Here is an 18,492-nt window from a genome sequence, read left to right as displayed (position 1 = left end):
AGATGAAATGCAGTAATTTATATTACATTATACAGATACATTTTTTACTTCATTTAAAAAATGTATATTGTTAATAATTAAAAGTGTGGGCACGGTGGCACAGCGGTAGCAAGGAGCTGGCGCCCCTTACAGGGATTGTTCATGCCTAGCGCTGCATACTTGCTGGGACTGGTGCGACCCTAGATGGATAGATGGAATAATTAAACATGCACTACAAAGGTATTTCAATGTCCCTTAAGTTTTGAAGAATCTGCATTCTATGCTTACACATGGCTTGGCATTTATTACAGAGCTTGTGTGGCGATTGGTTACTTAAAGAAAGAAAACGAAGGGCAGAAATTGGTTTTAGTACGTTTGAAAGAGACAGTACTGCTGCAATTAATTTTCATTGATGCGCCAAGCATCTTGTGGGAGCAGGAAGAATCTCTGAAAGAGGCGCCAGCTTAGCGCTACCACTACGCTCCCTTGTTTAATGCATGCTTTAATTCAGATCATCATGAAAATGATATCAAGTACACATCATCTATATATGTAATTCACTAAGTCCATGGCAAGCAAGACGCACACAAGACAGAGACCCGCCCACCAACAATTCACTAAGCGGCCGACCATGGCACACGCATTGACAGAGCACCGTCCACCAGTCAGAGGTTCGAAGACAATCAGATACCGTTGTAGTTCCGACCATAGACGCTACCAACTAGCGATCCGGTGGCGCTATTCCCATGACCCGCCGGGCAGCCAACCGGGAAACCAAAGTCTGTGGGTTCCGGGGGGAGTATGGTTGCAAAGCTGAAACTGATGGAAGGGCACCACCAGGAGTGGAGCCTGTGGCTTAATTTGACTCAACACGGAAAACCTCGCCCGGTCCGGACACAGAGAGGATTGACAGATTGATAGCTTTATCTCGATTCTGTGGGTGCTGGTGCATGTCCAGTCTTAGTTGGTGGAGCGATCTGTTTGGTTAATTCTGATAATGAGCGAGACTCCCTCCTGCTAAATAGGTACGCGACCCCCCGAGCAGTCGGCATCCCACGTCCAAGAGGGACGCCGTCCAGGCCCGTCCCTCGCTCTGGGAGGTGGGGGCACGGCGGTGGTTCTCCAGTTTTCAGTCACGGACAATTGTATGTTGCTCTCTCCAAAGTTCCATCTTTTCATTCTCTTACAGTCGTATCCTCAAACCCACCCCGCCATCAATACATAATTATGCGGCGTATGCTATGCTGCGGTTTGGCTAGTAGTATTTAAATTGTTCAGAGAGCTGTTAAATCATGAATGTAATGTATTGTGTCCTGTTGGCAAGAGACAAAGCCTGTTTAAGAAGCACATAGTGATTCACATACAGAGTACATAGAACACATAGCATACAAAGCATTTAATGTGCTACTTTAGTTACAATGGGATTTGAGAAACTAATAATTTAAAAGATTTAAGATGAAGTTTATGACATTCTACTTTAATGACAAAAGAAATTATGTGATTAAAGTGGAAATCTGTACCCAAATATGCTTCCATATGACACTCAGATGGTAGGCTACAACTCGCCTTTTCATGGCGACTTTGATATTTCACCATTTCTTTATTTCGGGTACTGAGTGACTTTCTGAACTTGAACTTTCGAGTTTCTCCACCTCTCTATGTCACTCAATCAACTTTTTTTGTTGTTTATATCACTGCTTAAACCAACAAAAAGTAAGTTTTTCCTTGCCTCAACTTGGTGTTCACTGAAATTCTTTTTTCCCCTTGCTTTTGCAACTGTCTTAACACAGAATGCTGAACTTAAGGGGCTATTTATATTGACTGATTCAAAGAGGCATAATTCTAGAAGGAGTTGGGGTGGGTCAGCAGGCATGTTACATTTCATACTGCTTGGAGTTTATGTAGCAGAAGAAAGTGGAAGTTGGCATACGCACAGATTTATGCGTCTGGATTTTTTTGTGTACACACACATTTGTTTTTGTCTGTACACCATGTTTTAGTGTGAATTCTACGCACGCCGTTATACATGAGGCCCCTGGTGTTTTACAATTATTAGTCTTATACAGTTGTTTTTCTACTTTTTTAGCTTATTTTTTATCTTAATTTACCTAATGTGTAATTATTCCTTTTAATCGCTTACTAATTCCAAATTGTGGGATGAACGTGTCGTTTGTGTTCAAACTTTGCCCTACCAAAATTAAACTTACTACTTTTAATTTTTGTATTTTCACTCAACCAAAACACTGACAACTGTAATTATGTTATGGACACTTGACTCTATTGCGTCAATGACCTCTACATCCACAATTCTAACCTGGTTATTACAAAATACAAAATCTAGGCAGCCTTCCTGCTGTGCAAGTGCTTTACAATAAGGTGATAAAAAATAGTCATTAATTACATCTAAAAACTCCTATTCTTGTGCTCAGCTATAATCAATGGGGGTGGGGGTCAGGCATTAAAAAACTGCTGCATGAAAGAAAAATGATGTTTACTGGTTAATTTTCAGCAATGAGGTATACATAGTCTTGCTAGCTGCATCTGTTTAATTGTACAGTACCATTAACAGTTAACATTAACATTAAGTTATCATATAACTGGGGATATATTCCTTGTGCTCTAGACCAGTGCTTTGCTTTTTTTTTGCTATTTTTTTGTACCCCCCTTTTTCCCCATTCAAGTGTCTTCCGGATCTCCCTGACCTACCGAGAGGTGGGTCTTAGTAAATCAGGTGTGATTGTGAGAACAGGGGATGAGGGAAATCAAGCAGCAACCTGCCATAACCCACCACCATTGTAAAATACAACAACTCATGACCCAGTGGTTGAAATATACAGCTAAAGACCACTATGAACCGAGAAACATGGCTATCGGGCCAATGTGGACGTTTTCAAATGCTAATCAAATTTTATTTTGGAATGAATATATGGAACAGTTCAATTTGTCAACATTGTAGAATGATATGCATATGTGTGAAAGGGTGACGCTCTGTGTAAGATGGGGGGTCTCCAACTCCAGTCCTGGAGTGCTACTGTAGGCTGCAGGTTTTCATTCTAACCCCATTATTAGTTAGTGGCCAGGTTTTGCTGCTAATCAACTTTTGCCTTAATTTTAATTGACTTTCTATTTAGGACACAGGCCCTTCAAATATTTTTTTACCCTTAATATGTAGCCAGACAATAATGAACTGAGCCAGCACATGACCAGCTGCCTGTGTCCGTCTTATAGTATCTGGGGGATTTGGGGGGTTAGGGAAGAAAGGTCAAGATCTTAAGGCTGATCAGCTTAGGTCCACAAAACATTCTGATGGTGCTCTTACAGAAAAGAAAATTAACAGTTTTGGAACTGAGAGCACCAACAATCCATTAAAATTAAACAGATTTAATTAACAAGAATGCCTTTCTAATTAAGAAACTGGTTGCAATGAAACTGATTGGCATCTGAGGCCCCAACTTAGCTGGTCATCTGTTGGCTCACTTCATGTCTCAGTTCTGCTTGGGTGCCATTTAAGAAAAAAAAAAATGAAATTCAGAGGAGTACATTTTACAAAACAATAAAAATGAAGGGAAAAAAAAGTTAATTAGCAACAAAACATTTTCTTAATTAGTAACCAAAGGTCCAAAATGAAAACCTATAGCACACAGTAGCACTCCAGGGGCCTCATTAATAAAGCTTGTGTACACTCAAAAAGAGGCTAGAAACATGTGGACTCAACTTTCTACACAAAAGATGGGATTTAAAAAAGAAACATGATGGGGGAACATGCATATATTTAAGGCAACTCGGACACATGCGTACACAACATTTCAGTGTAATTGGGAAATTAGGACATCCTTGATCAAGTAGGGAAATGCAGAGTAACCAGCAAAATGATTACTCACAGGCATAATTCATATCACTGTGGTGGAGGAGGAGACGTTTGGGAGTGAGCTGTTATAATAATATGCATACACACATATTACACCTCAAAAACAGAGAATATAATGCAGAGACTATATTTTAGTTCCCTTTTAAGAGCACCAATGCTATATACTTGCATTGAGGAACTTTTTTTACTTTTCATCAGTTTATACCGAATACTTGTTATCACTTCTTAGGGAAGTGGCTGATAGGTCAACGACTGCTCTGCTTGAAGCCATTAACCAACTGGCAAGGCACTTGTTTTTCTATTCCAAAAAGGGCACTTAGCAAGAATGAAGCTGCTTTTGTTAACGATAAGCAGATACAGTTTATTAATGCACAAGTTATCCATGATGTGACTGACAAACATCAAGTGTCAGCAGCCTGGGTCAACCTGCGATTCATTTATTTTGAGGCAAAGTAGCTTTAGCAGATGTGATGGTACTGTACATGGTGGCTGGGTTGTTGGGAAGTGCCTAAACCCTCAGCGTTTCATATGGCCTGTACTATTCATTGTAACAACAATCATGCCATTACATGTGCCAAGTGTTAGTGGCTACCTGTTCAGACGATGGTGCCTTACACCTTTCCTGGACTCCCACAGCACAGAGAAAAGGCACTAAAATGCCACTCATGGTCATGAGCTCTCAGATGCACAGCAGAACCAGATAGCCTTTAATGTATGTGGTAGGGTCTTGAGGTGTCAGGGAGGAACTGCTCTACCAGCCAATGAAGTTTTGCAGCATCATGAATGATGTTAATTAGCATGCTCCACATTTGGATATTTCAGGACAGTGTTTGAGGCACATTAATACGCACATATTTAAAAGGCGATTATGATTTACAAATGGTAAATTACACAGAAAAAAAGTGTACACCAGGTTTTATAAAGTTTTATAAAGGAGTTCCTAACACCCAAGTTAGGGACCCTTGGTCTAAGGTCAAAACCTTTCTTACAACCACTATAACAAGAAATGCCCAAAGATCCCAATAACGCTTAACTGGATAAGCCTGTTAGAATATGGATGAAGGGTTATCCAGTATCTACTTGTATCTAACATCTTACCTACTGTCTTTTATTTCCTTTTTAAATTGTTGAATTGAATTCTGCAGGATGCAAGCACAATGTTTCAGTTTCCTTTAAATTTTGTCTTGAATGTCATTTGAACATGAGTTGTCATTTGAATAGGTTTTTGTTTGCCCCCCCACTCTGATCTTGCCTGTACTCCACGTATGGTGTGCATACACTGTCATCATGGCACTGCCAGATCTAATCACTAGCATAGCAATTTGCTTATGTACTAAAGTGACTTTGGCTGCAGGTGGAAGTCTCATTTTACATATTGTGCCAAGCAGAGATGCTGCGGTGCAGCAGTCTATTAACCAGCAAAAGCACTTGTGAAGAAGCCGTCTGTTACGGTTCTGCTGATGTCCAGAAACTGTTTCATAAGGTTTATGACATCAGACTTGGAAAGTCTTTGCCTTGGGTTGTAACTCAAAACACAGCTCTCAACAAAACATTGCCAGATGTCCAAAATCACAGCAAACCTGTCATTTTTCACATGTTCTACACGGGTGTTTTTGATGTCAAAGCGCAAATGCCGCATGGTTGTTAGACAGCGGTCACAAAACATTGTATCTTTGATTGCCGATACAAATGGTGCTGCGATTGATGCCTGCTCACAACTAACTGGTGTCATCACTGCTCTTGTGAAAAGAATGAAGATAAACTCGGAGAGCGAGAGGCAAGTTCAATGTACCACGTGAACGTCACTGACAGAATAAAACTGAATAATTATAATAAAATAAAAAAAAAAAAGCGCCAGCTTTTACAGGTACCTAAAATAGACACCAGGTGTTACAGACTCAAATCAAACATTTGTTTTTATTATAGTAATAATAATAATAGCAGCTCACTACTCAAAACACGGAGACGAATGCAGAACCTTTACGTTATAAGGCAGTAGTTCTCACCCTCTGCACTATCCAAGAATACATGTCAACTTTCTGTCGATTGAAATTTGACCTTTGGTTTGTAACTCAGTTACAGCAACATGTATATTGAATGTTTTTTTTTTTGTTTTTTTTTTAAACTTTAGTTATATTCTTGAATAACAGCTCATGTGTTTATTTGATATTTGGACAAAAGTCCTCATACATTATACACTTCCGTCATTATTAGTATAACATTGACAAATTTTCTGCTTTAGTTATGCGTTCAACATGCGTTCACATACACACACACACACATATACACACACACACACACAACTCCAGGCACCTCATACCACGATAATGTGACTTGAGCTGTGAGAACTTTTTGCCTGAGTTGAGCTCTATCGTTTCGGGGAGAGACAGGATAGTATGCTGCTTGGTGCTTTATGCGGATCTACACATTTGCAAAACAAAAGACGCTGATGAGGAGAGGTGTGAAGGAATTTAAGGTGGCCTGGGATTACGAGTTTTTTCATAGACTTCAGGGATTCTAGTGTTAAAAGCCTTGATTACTCAGGACACTCACAATCCCAGACATTCCTATTGCTCGCTCATACTCTCGAGAGCCCCAATCAGAGCCACCACTGACTCCGCAAAGACCACAGCATCATCGGCAAAGTCAATATCAGCGAATATTTCTGCACCAACAGATGCCCCACAGCGGCTGGACCCAATGACCCTGCCCACACCCAGTCCCTGCAAGCACTGAACAGAGTAGGAGAAAGAGCACACTCCTGCGGAACCCCAGAATCAACTGGTGAAAACGCAGGGGATCTACGTCCACTCTAAACAGAACTCACTGTACCAATGTATGGGTCGGCCATCATATCCAACAACTCCAGGGGGATCTTGTGAAATATAAGAACCTCCCCACTTTACGAAAATCAACATAGGCTGCACAGAAACTCTGCTGATATTTGTATTTGAGCTCCATGAGAACTCTCACTTACAGGATGCGGCCGATGGTAGACTTCTTAGGCCAAAAACCAGACTGTTCTGGTCGCTAGCAAGGTTCTCAGTTTTTTTTTATTTTTTAATAAATTTGCAAAAACCTCAAGTAAACTTTTTTCACGTTGTCATTATGGGGTGTTGTGTGTAGAATTCTGAGGAAAAAAATGAATTTAATCCATTTTGGAATAAGGCTGTAACATAAAATGTGGAAAAAGTGATGCGCTGTGAATACTTTCCGGATGCACTGTATTTAAAATGTGTTGTGTAAATTAACCTAGCTGATAAAAGTGCTCTGTATGATTTCTTCAGTCTGCCATGTTGCATTAACATGAGCATCTGAGACTCTACCTGTAGATGTAAATAAAGGACATCAATATTTGGACTTCATTAATCTTTATGGCTGAAGACCCTTCTTGATTTACTGTTTTCTGCAACAGTAATGCTCTGTCTAAGGTTGAATCCTGTCTTGCACCCACTATAAACAGGTGTCAGGGATGCCAGGGGCTATGACCCGGCCGGGACGCCAGGAGGGACCGGAAGAGGGTCAGAGCCCGGCCTGGATCACGTGGGGTGCGCCTTCCGGGTTGTTTTGGGAGCCACGGGTCAAGGGCTTGGAAGCTCTTCCCTGTAGGGGCCCGTGGCCACCGCCAGGAGGCCCCAATGCCTTGGGGATTTGTTTCCCCAGCACTCCTGCCACACCAGGAAGTGCTGGGGGGAAGACTTGAGACGGTGCCCGGGAGCAGCGGGAGGACAGCCGACACTTCCGCCACGCTGGGGCGTGGAAGATTGCCGGGAACACCTGGGGCTCATCCGGTCCTTCATAAAGGGGCCGTCTCCCGTCATTCAGGGCTGGAGTCGGGTGGAGGTAGGACGAAGCTGTGGAGAGTGGAGGCGGCCCGAAGAAAGGCATTGTGGCCAGGACATTGGGTATTTGGGGGTTTTGTGCACGTGACTGGGTCTCTGTGACCATTATTTGGGGGTCTTGGTGACCTTATAATTCCTGTAAATATTGTAAATAAACGTGTGGTGGTGTCAAAACAACATGTCCGCCTGTCTGTGCCCGGGTACCGTTCACATCTGGCGTAGTCGGCAGGATGCTCCGCCTGTTTCAAGGCGGAGACCTGTATATAAAAATATTGTTGTGGACGGCCCGGTGCAGCAGGGGACCCCACCCACGTACCGCGGGTGCTGCGTGCACACAGCCCCGCGGGGTAAAGGAACCCCACGGACCGCCAGGGATCCGCAGGAGGGCCGTTATTCCCTGAAGCGGGCGGGCGTGCATTGGAAGAGTGCAGCGGTCTCCAACGAGCGCGCCGCTGCTGGAGGCGCCGGGGCGGGATGGCGTCCAGAGGGCCACGCCGAGGACGCTTCTCGGTATGACGGGACCTGGGAGGTGAGTTCCCTGCCTATCGGCAGCCGCCCTTGGGGCCGGGCGTGTGTTTGTTTTCCAGGCAGGGACCTCCAGGATCCGCGTCAGTGGCGGGCATGCTGGTTTGCGGGCCCGCAGCACAGCGGCAGCCGCGAGGGCTGCGGGAGGAGACGCTGCAGCTCGAGGGCGCTGGCAACAGCAAGGCTGCCGGCAAGCACGCCGCCGCCGCAGAAAGGAGCCAAGATGGCGCGGACCGGAAGTCCCTCCCCCTGACAGGCACGCGATTGGGCGGTGTGTCTTGTGTGCCCGCCGATGACTGTAGAGAGGCGGGACCAGGGAATGTCCATCACGGGCAGGGGGGAGACCCGATTGGGCCGGAGGAGAAGGCCCACAGGAAGTGGCGGCGCCGGAGGCCGACAGTCAGGTAGGCTCCGTCGGTTAACTTCCTGTCTTTGCCGGCTGCTTTGGCGGAGCTGGAGGCGCCCTTCAGCCCGCCGGGCAGCGTGTATTACAGGTGCTATGTGCCCTCCGGGCTGAGGTGCTGGTACTGGAGAGGAAGGCGCGCGGGCGCTGAGAACGCTTTTCGACAACGGACGGCGCGACGCTGGAATCTCCAGCCGGAGAGGTACAGCGGAGACGGTGAGTACAGCCGACTCCGAAAGCATATGGGAGGGCTGCTGAAAAAGGCTGTGAAGACAATGATCAGTTCCGAGTAAGCAGCCCTCCGACAGGAGGTGCGGCGCCGCGGACTGCATGTGCGGCGAGGGGGGAGTCCGTGAGGACGCTGAAGGGACACGGGCTGCTAAGTGCCCGGGTCCTAGCCCCCGCCCGAGTTGGCTGCGGTCTTGCGCCGCACTATAGGGACGCAGACGGGACAGAGCGCCTTTTATTCCATAAGGAGTCTCAAACCGCCAGGGCGCCCCAGAGTGAAGGGAGGAATAAAGGGCTGGGTGCCGATTCCTCCGATAAGGTGAGACGCGTTGCTGGGTGCACGCGTGTGGCTGGCTGCCCTCTGGGAGAGCAGAGGGAATCCCTGAGGCCGGGCGGAGAGAGAGGGCGGTGCCGACGCGACTCCATCGCCGAGAGGGACACGGAAGCCGCGGAGAGGGTGCCGATCAGGCAAGTGCCGGGTGCCGTTGGAGGGGAACGCTGCCCGTGCGGGCACGAGCTGGGTGCTGGCAGCGGTTCTGCCCTGTGTTCTCTTTGTAGGGACGGACCCGGGCGAGTTGAAGGAACCCTTCGTGGAACAGCCCTCTGATGTCGGGCCGCCTGCAGAAGGATCTCTGTCGGTGCGCAGATGCGCCGAGCTGGAGGAGCCAACGGGGGAACGAGTGGCTCAGAACAAAGGGGCGTGGAGGTCCCGGAGGGGGTGCCCACCAAGGAGGCCCCGGGGTGCCGGTAAAAGGGGGGAGCACAACCTGTGCGAGGCACAGGGATGCACCATGGGTTGGTGTCTGGATTGTGTCTCCGCCCCTGTCTTTGCTAGGAGTGCGGGGCGGACCCGGCTGTCCTCGAGTGGGGCCCGCTTTGAGCTCTGCTGCCCTCGCGGACGGGTCGCTCTTACCCACGAGTGGTCTTCGCTGGCTGTGGGGCACTGTCAGGGATGCCAGGGGCTATGACCCGGCCCGGGACGCCAGGAGGGACCGGAGGAGGGTCAGAGCCCGCCTGGATCACGGGGTGCGCCTTCCGGGTTGTTTTGGGAGCCACGGGTCAAGGGCTTGGAAGCTCTTCCCTGTAGGGGCCCGTGGCCACCGCCAGGAGGCGCCCAATGCCTTGGGATTTGTTTCCCCAGCACTCCTGCCACACCAGGAAGTGCTGGGGGGAAGACTTGAGACGGTGCCCGGGGAGCAGCCGGGAGGACAGCCGACACTTCCGCCACGCTGGGGCGTGGCCAGAAGATTGCCGGGAACACCTGGGGCTCATCCGGGTCCTTCATAAAAGGGGCCGTCTCCCGTCATTCAGGGCTGGAGTCGGGTGGAGGTAGGACGAAGCTGTGGAGAGTGGAGGCGGCCCGAGAAAGGCATTGTGGCCAGGACATTGGGTATTTGGGGTTTTGTGCACGTGACTGGGTCTCTGTGACCATTATTTGGGGGTCTTGGTGACCTTATAATTCCTGTAAATATTGTAAATAAACGTGTGGTGGTGTCAAAACAACATGTCCGCCTGTCTGTGCCCGGGTACCGTTCACACAGGATATACATGAGATTCCAGTAATCCTTACCTAGATAAGCCAGTTAGAAAATTGATGGAAGACATGATGGACAACTGTTGTCATATTCATAACAAATCTTACGGTAAAACCAAAGCCTTTGTTTTTTCACTGGGGCTATATAATGCTTTTTAAACGTTAATCTCACCATCTTTTCAACTCATTCAGATTCATGAAACTACCATGTAAAAGAATTGTATCTGATAGCTGATTGGTTACACCATTGTCTTCTTGATGCATGCATGAATAATTTACTTTGACAATTAATAACACAATTGGATAAAAGTGGCAATAGTGAAAGGCTTTTTTCACCTTGAAAGCATAGCAGAACTCTCTCACTCTATCACTTTAAATTATGCAGAATTTTTAAATAACAGCCGTGCTACCTGCAATCCTGTGATGATAAATGAAAGTAGAGGTCCTTATACACGCTAGTATATAGTGTTTTTCCTATTCGCCACTGATGTATCTTATTCTCGCATCTACTTCCCTTATTCCTCATTACTTTGTCTAACTAGAAAATGCTAGACGTTAAAAAGGTTAGCAATCACAGCTGACTCACTGCTCACATCATTGCAAGAACTGACCTTTTTTTTCCTGAGTTTGGAGTATAGTTAAATAAAATAGATAGTTCTTGTGATCAGAATACAAAAACATACATCCAAAAAAATCTGAAAAAAAAACAACTGTTTTAAAAGGTAAAACAAGAAAACACAATAGACAAGAGAACCAAGAGGAGACAAAAACTTGTACACCCTTCAGAATGTCACAATAACTAAAGATTGAAACATTCTACACTGATGAAGAAAGACTAATTGTGAGATATCTACATGACATTGACAGTTGGGTGGATGATAGAAGCTATTTAAAGGAATACAGACAGATTTGGAACATTTAGTTTAAAGGCAAGATAGGGACCCACAGGAATTAAAATAAACGAAACATAAAATTTCATGTGCCCATTTTGCATAAATAGAATATCTTATAATTCCTTCTGAATCAATAACCAAGTAATCCGATTGTGAATTAATACGCTTTGAGAAGTTAAAGATCTGCAAATGACATGTTTGACAATGACAGACTCTACATCTGCCTAAATATAGAAAGGCCAAGGGTTTGTAAAGAACCTCTGTGGCTGCAGGTTTTTATTCCAAACAAGTACAAAATCAGTGCATACTTTTAACCGATTACATTGTTTAGTGTGATGAAAAATGGTTAATTTTTTATAGGGGGGTGGGGCAGTACTCACGTTTACTTTGCTATTTTGTTTTTAAATCCACTCTTTCCTATATAATTGACTCCATTAGTGATATCCAAATGGTGAAAATACTGAATGGTAAAGGGGAGCGACTTTTTCATTGCCATATTCACTTGCCTTCTCATTAAGAAATGGCTCTAGTTCAGTATTGTTTGAATTTGTGTCTGCCCTGCTCATTGCTAATAATCAGCATTAGAACACAAGTAAAGCAGCACTTAACACGATAAAATCTAACATGACTTTCATTATTTAGTTAAAGAAACTATGATAAAATTGCTGGTGTTAAATTCACTCTTATATACCGTTAAATTAATAAGTTGTATAAGGAACTTTTGTTCTCATATCCAAATGTCAACTATTAATTTAACACTAGTGGTTATATTGTGCATGAAAAACAAAGTCTTTACAAAGTTCTTTAAAATTTAGAACCTTTCAAGTGCATACATTTTTCAAATGCATACATCCACTTAATGGTGACTGCCTTCCTATACCATCCTAAAAACTACTAGACCCAGTCTTAAATATCAAAAAAGATCACCAATAACCAGTAGCAGTAGTGCTGAGAGGTATACCGGTTCATACCAAAAACCGTTATTTATTTTTCTTATGACATGGATTTTTCTTATACCACAATATCTGTTTAAATAGCCTAAACAAAGTTCGGAACGTGGTGCAATGGGAAACTGTTGAAGGGGGGGACCTTTTTCACTGCTACACCGCTAAACACTCATGTAACGGAGTACATGCGTTAGCAGATGTATTGAGCAGCGAAAATGGACAGAGAATATTCTGAAACTGAAGCTGTAGCAGACATTAAAGTTGAACATGAGGACACATAAGAACTTTTGCCGAAAAAAGGAGCCATGTCTGTTGCCTGGAGATACTTTGGTTTTAAAAGGTCGGATGTGGACCAAACAACTATTTACTGCAAATGATATAGAGCTACAGTTGCCACCAGAGGCGGCAACACAAGCAATTTGCTGCACACATGCTTTGGAGTACCATGAATGTATGAAACGAAGATTGGCACCCTCCATGTCCTTAGGTAAAACTGGAAAAAGCTAGAGGGCACACGAGTCGGACGTCACTTGTAGACGCGTTTGCTAGAGGTACTGCCTACGACAAAAAAAGCAAGCGGTGGATCAAGATAACCAACGCCATTACAATCCATATAGCTGACGCGTCAGTGGAGAAAGATTGTTAACATTAACAGAGAGTGTAGTTGGTTAACAAAAAATATTTACTATTTATTCCTTTTCTAAGACAAGTTTGGTGCAATACAACCTTTGACAAGCACCTCTGGATATTTTACTACGTTTAAATGCCTCTATGGATGGTTGAAAATATGCTGTCAAAATTATAGTTCAAGTTGTTTGCAAAATTTGTTCAATAAAAAGGTTCTATATTTTGACTGCAACTGTCATGCAATGCGATTCCTTCTCTTCATTACTGCCACCCCCTTGAAAACTATCACTTTATGGGGGCCATGCAAACCAGTATTAATACTTGTGTGCACATTAAAATGTTTTTTTGTACAATGTACAATTCTCATGACAGTGGTATAGGTTATTCCTAGCCAGTCTACTGCAGTAATTGACGTGGAAAATGTGGTTAACGTCCACTCATGCATGGGGAAAAGAATACCGTGAAACCAGGATAATTTAGAAAAATATCATGATATAGAATTTGTCATACTGCCCAGTACTAGGTAGCAGCAAATATTTAAATGCACATTTTAATAGCTTTTTTATTCAAGAAAGTATTTCATTTTCAGAAAATTACAAATATGTTGGAATTACCAATGTTATAATCAATTATACTTATTAGCATATTGTAAGCCACTAAACATGTCTTAGAGCAGGACATTTTCATAATCATTTGAAAACCACCACCAAAAATAACTGAAAAGATTTCCTGCTTGTTAATGCGTGAAAAAAGGCATCAATATTTTAAGCCTACACAAAAAAGAAAAAAAGGTATTCAAAGCTTTTTCGATTCTGAACTGTAGATAACAGTTTATGGACCTATACAGTATATACCCACATCCCCTTCCCGTTTACTGAATAAAGTATAACCTAAAGGTTAAACGTAGAAAAAAATATGGTAATTACAAACACTCAGTCCCTATAGATGCAATGGGTGCCATTTTTGATAAGTTGTGAAAACTGAAACAAAAAGGTTTGTTAATACGTGGGTTGAGAATAGAAGGTCTGGTAACAAATGTCAGTTTCAAAATAAATGAGAATTATACTTAAACTTTCCTTAATTCTTCAAATATTGCCACTCTGTCCATTACTATGGAGGTGTAGTGGAATCAAAGATTCACAAATTAAATCTGTGTAGTAAAATTCAAAGGCAGACCTAAAAGATGGTGCATCAAAGACATATTATTCCTTTATAAACTTTGTCATCTCTGGAGAACTGCAAGTCATTTTGCCCCTCTGTTTTAATAAGTATTAATATAAGTGCAACTTAAAGGTCGTGAGTTTAAGATAAGGCAACCTCTGCTCCTTAGGGACAAACTGACAGAGATGGGAGTAGATTCATACCTGGTAGCATGGATCGTGGAATATCTTAAAGACAGACCTCAGTATATGCATCTCGGGAACTGCAGGTCTGACATTGTGGTCAGCAACACAGGAGCACTGCAGGGGACTGTACTTTGTTTGGTACCGTTCAGCCTATATACATTGGACTTCCAATACAACACGGAGTCCTGCCACGTGCAAAAGTTTGCAGACGACACTGCCATTGTGGGCTGCATCAGGAATGGGCAGGAGAAGGAGTATAGGAAACTAATCAAGGACTTTGTTAAATGGTGCGACTCAAACCACCTACAACTGAACACCAGCAAAACCAAGGAGCTGGTGGTGGATTTTAGGAGGCCCAGGCCCCTCATGACCCCGTGATCATCAGAGGTGACTGTGTGCAGACCTATAAATACCTGGAAGTGCAGCTGGATGATAAACTGGACTGCCAATACTGATGCTCTGTGTAAGAAAGGACAGAGCCGACTATACTTCCTTAGAAGGCTGGCGTCCAACATCTGCAATAAGATGCTGCAGATGTTCTATCAGACGGTTGTGGCAAGTGCCCTCTGCTATGCGGAGGTGTGCTGGGGAGGCAGCATAAGGAAAAGGGATGCCTCACACTTGGACAAACTGGCGAGGAAGGCAGGCTCTATTGTAGGCACAGAGCTGGACAGTTTGAAATCCGTGGCAGAGCAATGGGCACTGAGCAGGCTCCTGTCAATAATGGAAAATCCACTGCATTCACTGAACAGGATCATCTCCAGACAGAGGAGCAGCTTCAGCAACAGACTACTGTCACTATCCTGCCCCACTAACAGACTGAGGAGATCATTCCTCCCCCACCTATGACTCTTCAATTCCTCCTGGGGGGTGGGGGCGGGGTAAACGTTAATATTATACAAAATTATTGTCTGTCTGTTATACCTTCATTGTTATCACTCTTTAATTTAATATTGTTCTTTATCAGTATGCTGCTGCTGTAGTATGTGAACTTCCCCTTGGGATTTTTAAAGTATCTATCTGAAGTTACATTTATAAAGAAAGCATGTAAACATAATTTACACAAATCATATTCTATTGTAGAACTTCAATTCCAATAACTTCACAGGACTACGAAAAGAGAAAAATAAGTTCTGAAAATGTTTCTAATCTGAAACAAAAGATTCACAAGCTAAATAACGTTTGTGAATTCAAAACAATGCTCCAAGATAAATCTTCAAAAATGATTTGGATACATTTGGCAGGTTATGAAAATTTAAATAAAGACTTTATAAATTAATCAAGAACTGAGAAAGCAAAACTCACTTCTAATTTTCTGTTTGGTTTTTTTTTTTAAAAAAAGAACCTAACAGTCCTACACCCTTAAACCACTTCAAATTCCTAACCCCTTAGGAATAACTTTATACACTGAGTTTCCGAGATACAGACCTTGAAGGCACAAATGTCGAACTTGTAAAGCAAATTTCTTTCGGGGCTTTCTTCCCGTATCTATCCTTAACACCCGCGTGCGCCGTAGCGATTCCGAGGCGTGAATGTTTGCTTGAGAGGGCCTCGACATTGGCTTGTAAACATATAACATCGGCATAGGCCCGAACATTTTCGACTTTGGTTTGGAATAAACGACAATGTCGGTATTGTTATTTTACCGTTCACAGATCATACACAGAAGATTATGCTTTAATCTCTCAAACTGCAGCGCAAGAGCTGCAACATTTAAACGCCCTTTAGATATGAAGTTTTTTTTTTTTTTTTGGTCCCGGCCGAGTTTGTATCATACATATGTAATCGTTCAAATTGTAAGGATTCACCTTTCTAAAAATATCATGCTTACCTTCTCTCTACTCGTGAAAATAACAGCGCCAAACACGGACTGTTCCGCATCAGTTATATTACAAACAAAAAGACCACGTGGAATGGGGCCTTCCTTCCCATTTAAACTTGGGAGAGGAGCAACATTCGTAAATAGTGCATTACTGCCATCTACTGCATTACATGTATACCACTGAGGCGGAAGCACTATTCTGTAGTTAGCTTGTACAGTGCTTTTGCCAAAATGGTGCTGTAATGTACTGTGACACGCGCTTTTGGTCTGTATTGCTCCTGCTGGGCTCCCGTAGTGTATTGTAACGATCTGGGAAAGAAATTGCCACCGAGGCAGCATGCATGGAGGAATATTTCGGACAAAATGAAATAAATACATGCGTAAATAAATAAAAGTACTGTGAAATGTGAGCATAAATAAATAAATGTGTCATGAAATGAGAGCCTTAATAAATAAATGTCATGAAATGAGAGCATAAATAAATAAATGTGTCACGAAATATGTTTTTCGTTGCTTATTTATTTCTTTCATTGTAATTCCTTCCGATAAATCTTCAATTCTCTCTCTGAAATACGTAATATCTTCGGCAGAATCCATTTCTTCGGCAGTAGTAAGCATTTTTCTAAGTAATTCTTGTGCTATCGATTCACCAATCAGTAACTAGAGGGCGTGTTAGAGCCCACCCTCTCAACTTTGACGAGAGAAAGTGACAGTTTTATTTCAAGCCGTATTTCATGACGGTTTGCAGGAATGTTACGGACAAAATGAAATAAATAAATAAGCAACGAAAAACATATTTCGTGACACGTTTATTTATTTATGCTCTCATTCATGACATATTTATTTATTAAGGCTCTCATTTCATGACACATTTATTTATTTATGCTCACATTTCACAGTACTTTTATTTATTTACGCATTTATTTATTTATTTCATTTTGTCCGAAATATTCCTCCATAAGTATGTTCTAAAAAGATTAAAAAAAAAGGGGGGGGCTGCACTCAGTACTGTGGAAGGGGGTGGGCAGAGACACAACTGCCACTCTTAATAAGCAGCTTCTAGGGTGCTGGGGAGGAGGAACTTTTAAAAAGGAGGTTCAGGTAAAAGAAGAGAGTGTTTAACTGGTGGTGTTGGATGGTTTTGAGGTCAGTGCTTGTTTGTTTGTCCTGACTACGTTGTTTTTCGGCTTTTGAAGTCAGAAGAAAATAAATAAACCATTGTTTAGTTTTTTTGGACAATTACCACCACTTGCTTGCTAAATTTATTTGCCCGCCTGGGAAGGGATACTACAGTATGTTTGGGCAAATTCTTAATAAGAAAATAACTTCTAGAAAAAATGGTTGCCAAGTGGCTCCTTATTATTGTTGCCTAAAGGTACAATATATTACATGCAGTGGCGGATTAAGATGGTCATGGGCCCCTAGGCCACTCTTTGTTTGGGCCCCCTGTTGAAGAGGACATAGACAACCCCACTTACTGATAATGCTTTACCAGAAAAAAAAAAAATTTAATACCACATGTAATAGCGTGCTTGGAATATTACATAGCCAAAAGGCACCCACTCGGGACACACTGGCATAAACAAAGATCTGCAGAAATACCTTGGCAGCCTTTACTATAAATAGCAAATCTACGTACAGATAAAAGGCATTAACAGTGGATATGCAAGTTAGTAACTGCTTTTAGCTTTCTAAACAAGCAATAATGGCAGTATAGGCCACAGTATATTACTGAGGCAAAATCACACATATCAAATAAAACGAATAAGACCCGTAACACAAAGTATTAACACAACAGCAGCACAATCTTATGTCAAATACACATTTTACTACCTTTAGAAGATTTTGTTCCTTGTTTTCCTGACAGAGAAGTCCTTGATAATGTAAATAGTAAGGTGGAAATATTTAATACTAAAGTGAGAGCTGCTGTTGACATAGTTGCACCTGAAAAGACAGTGAAAAAATCTTTTAGCATTGTTATACCATGGAAGACCCAAAGAGTGTCCGATTTAAAGAGTACATGCCGTAGAGCTGAGCGTCAATGGAGGAAGACTAAACTTACTATCCACCATGAAATATTAAAAGTCAAAATAACAGAATACAATTACACTGTCCGTCTTGAGAGACGCTGCTATTTCTCCAAGATTATAAATAACAATGCTAGTAATCCCAGAGTCTTATTTTCTACAATTGATCGCCTACTAAACCCAGGTAACTCAAAGGAATGCCTCCTAAGTACTTCTAGTAAAACCTGTGAGGCTATCGCTGTATTTTTCAATCAAAAAATTAATGATATTAGAAATAACATAGTATATCCCTGCAACACTAAGGATCCTCCTAAACCCCAGCATCCTGTTATAAACAAATTAAACACTTTCACTAGGATAGATTTACCTGATTTAAAGAAAATAATCTCTCAATTAAAACCCTCCACCTGCGTCCTTGACCCGATACCAACAAGGTTTTTCAACACTAGAA

The 18,492-nt window shown here is 42.7% G+C and overlaps 1 protein-coding gene across 1 annotated transcript in view; it reads right to left on the bottom strand.

Annotated features, from left to right (window-relative positions):
• Positions 1–16,356, bottom strand: part of c1d (C1D nuclear receptor corepressor) — a 60,003-nt gene extending 43,647 nt beyond the window's left edge. Inside the window, exon 1 of the mRNA XM_039738405.1 lies at positions 16,024–16,356. Coding sequence (XP_039594339.1) covers positions 16,024–16,353 — 330 coding nt within the window. The 5' untranslated portion in view covers positions 16,354–16,356. The remainder of the gene's footprint in view (positions 1–16,023) is intronic.
• Positions 16,357–18,492: the final 2,136 nt, after the last annotated feature.

The sequence above is a fragment of the Polypterus senegalus genome, chromosome 16, assembly GCF_016835505.1.
Source record: "Polypterus senegalus isolate Bchr_013 chromosome 16, ASM1683550v1, whole genome shotgun sequence".
Taxonomy (NCBI): Eukaryota; Metazoa; Chordata; class Cladistia; order Polypteriformes; family Polypteridae; genus Polypterus; species Polypterus senegalus.
This window is presented reverse-complemented; position numbering and strand designations above follow the sequence as displayed.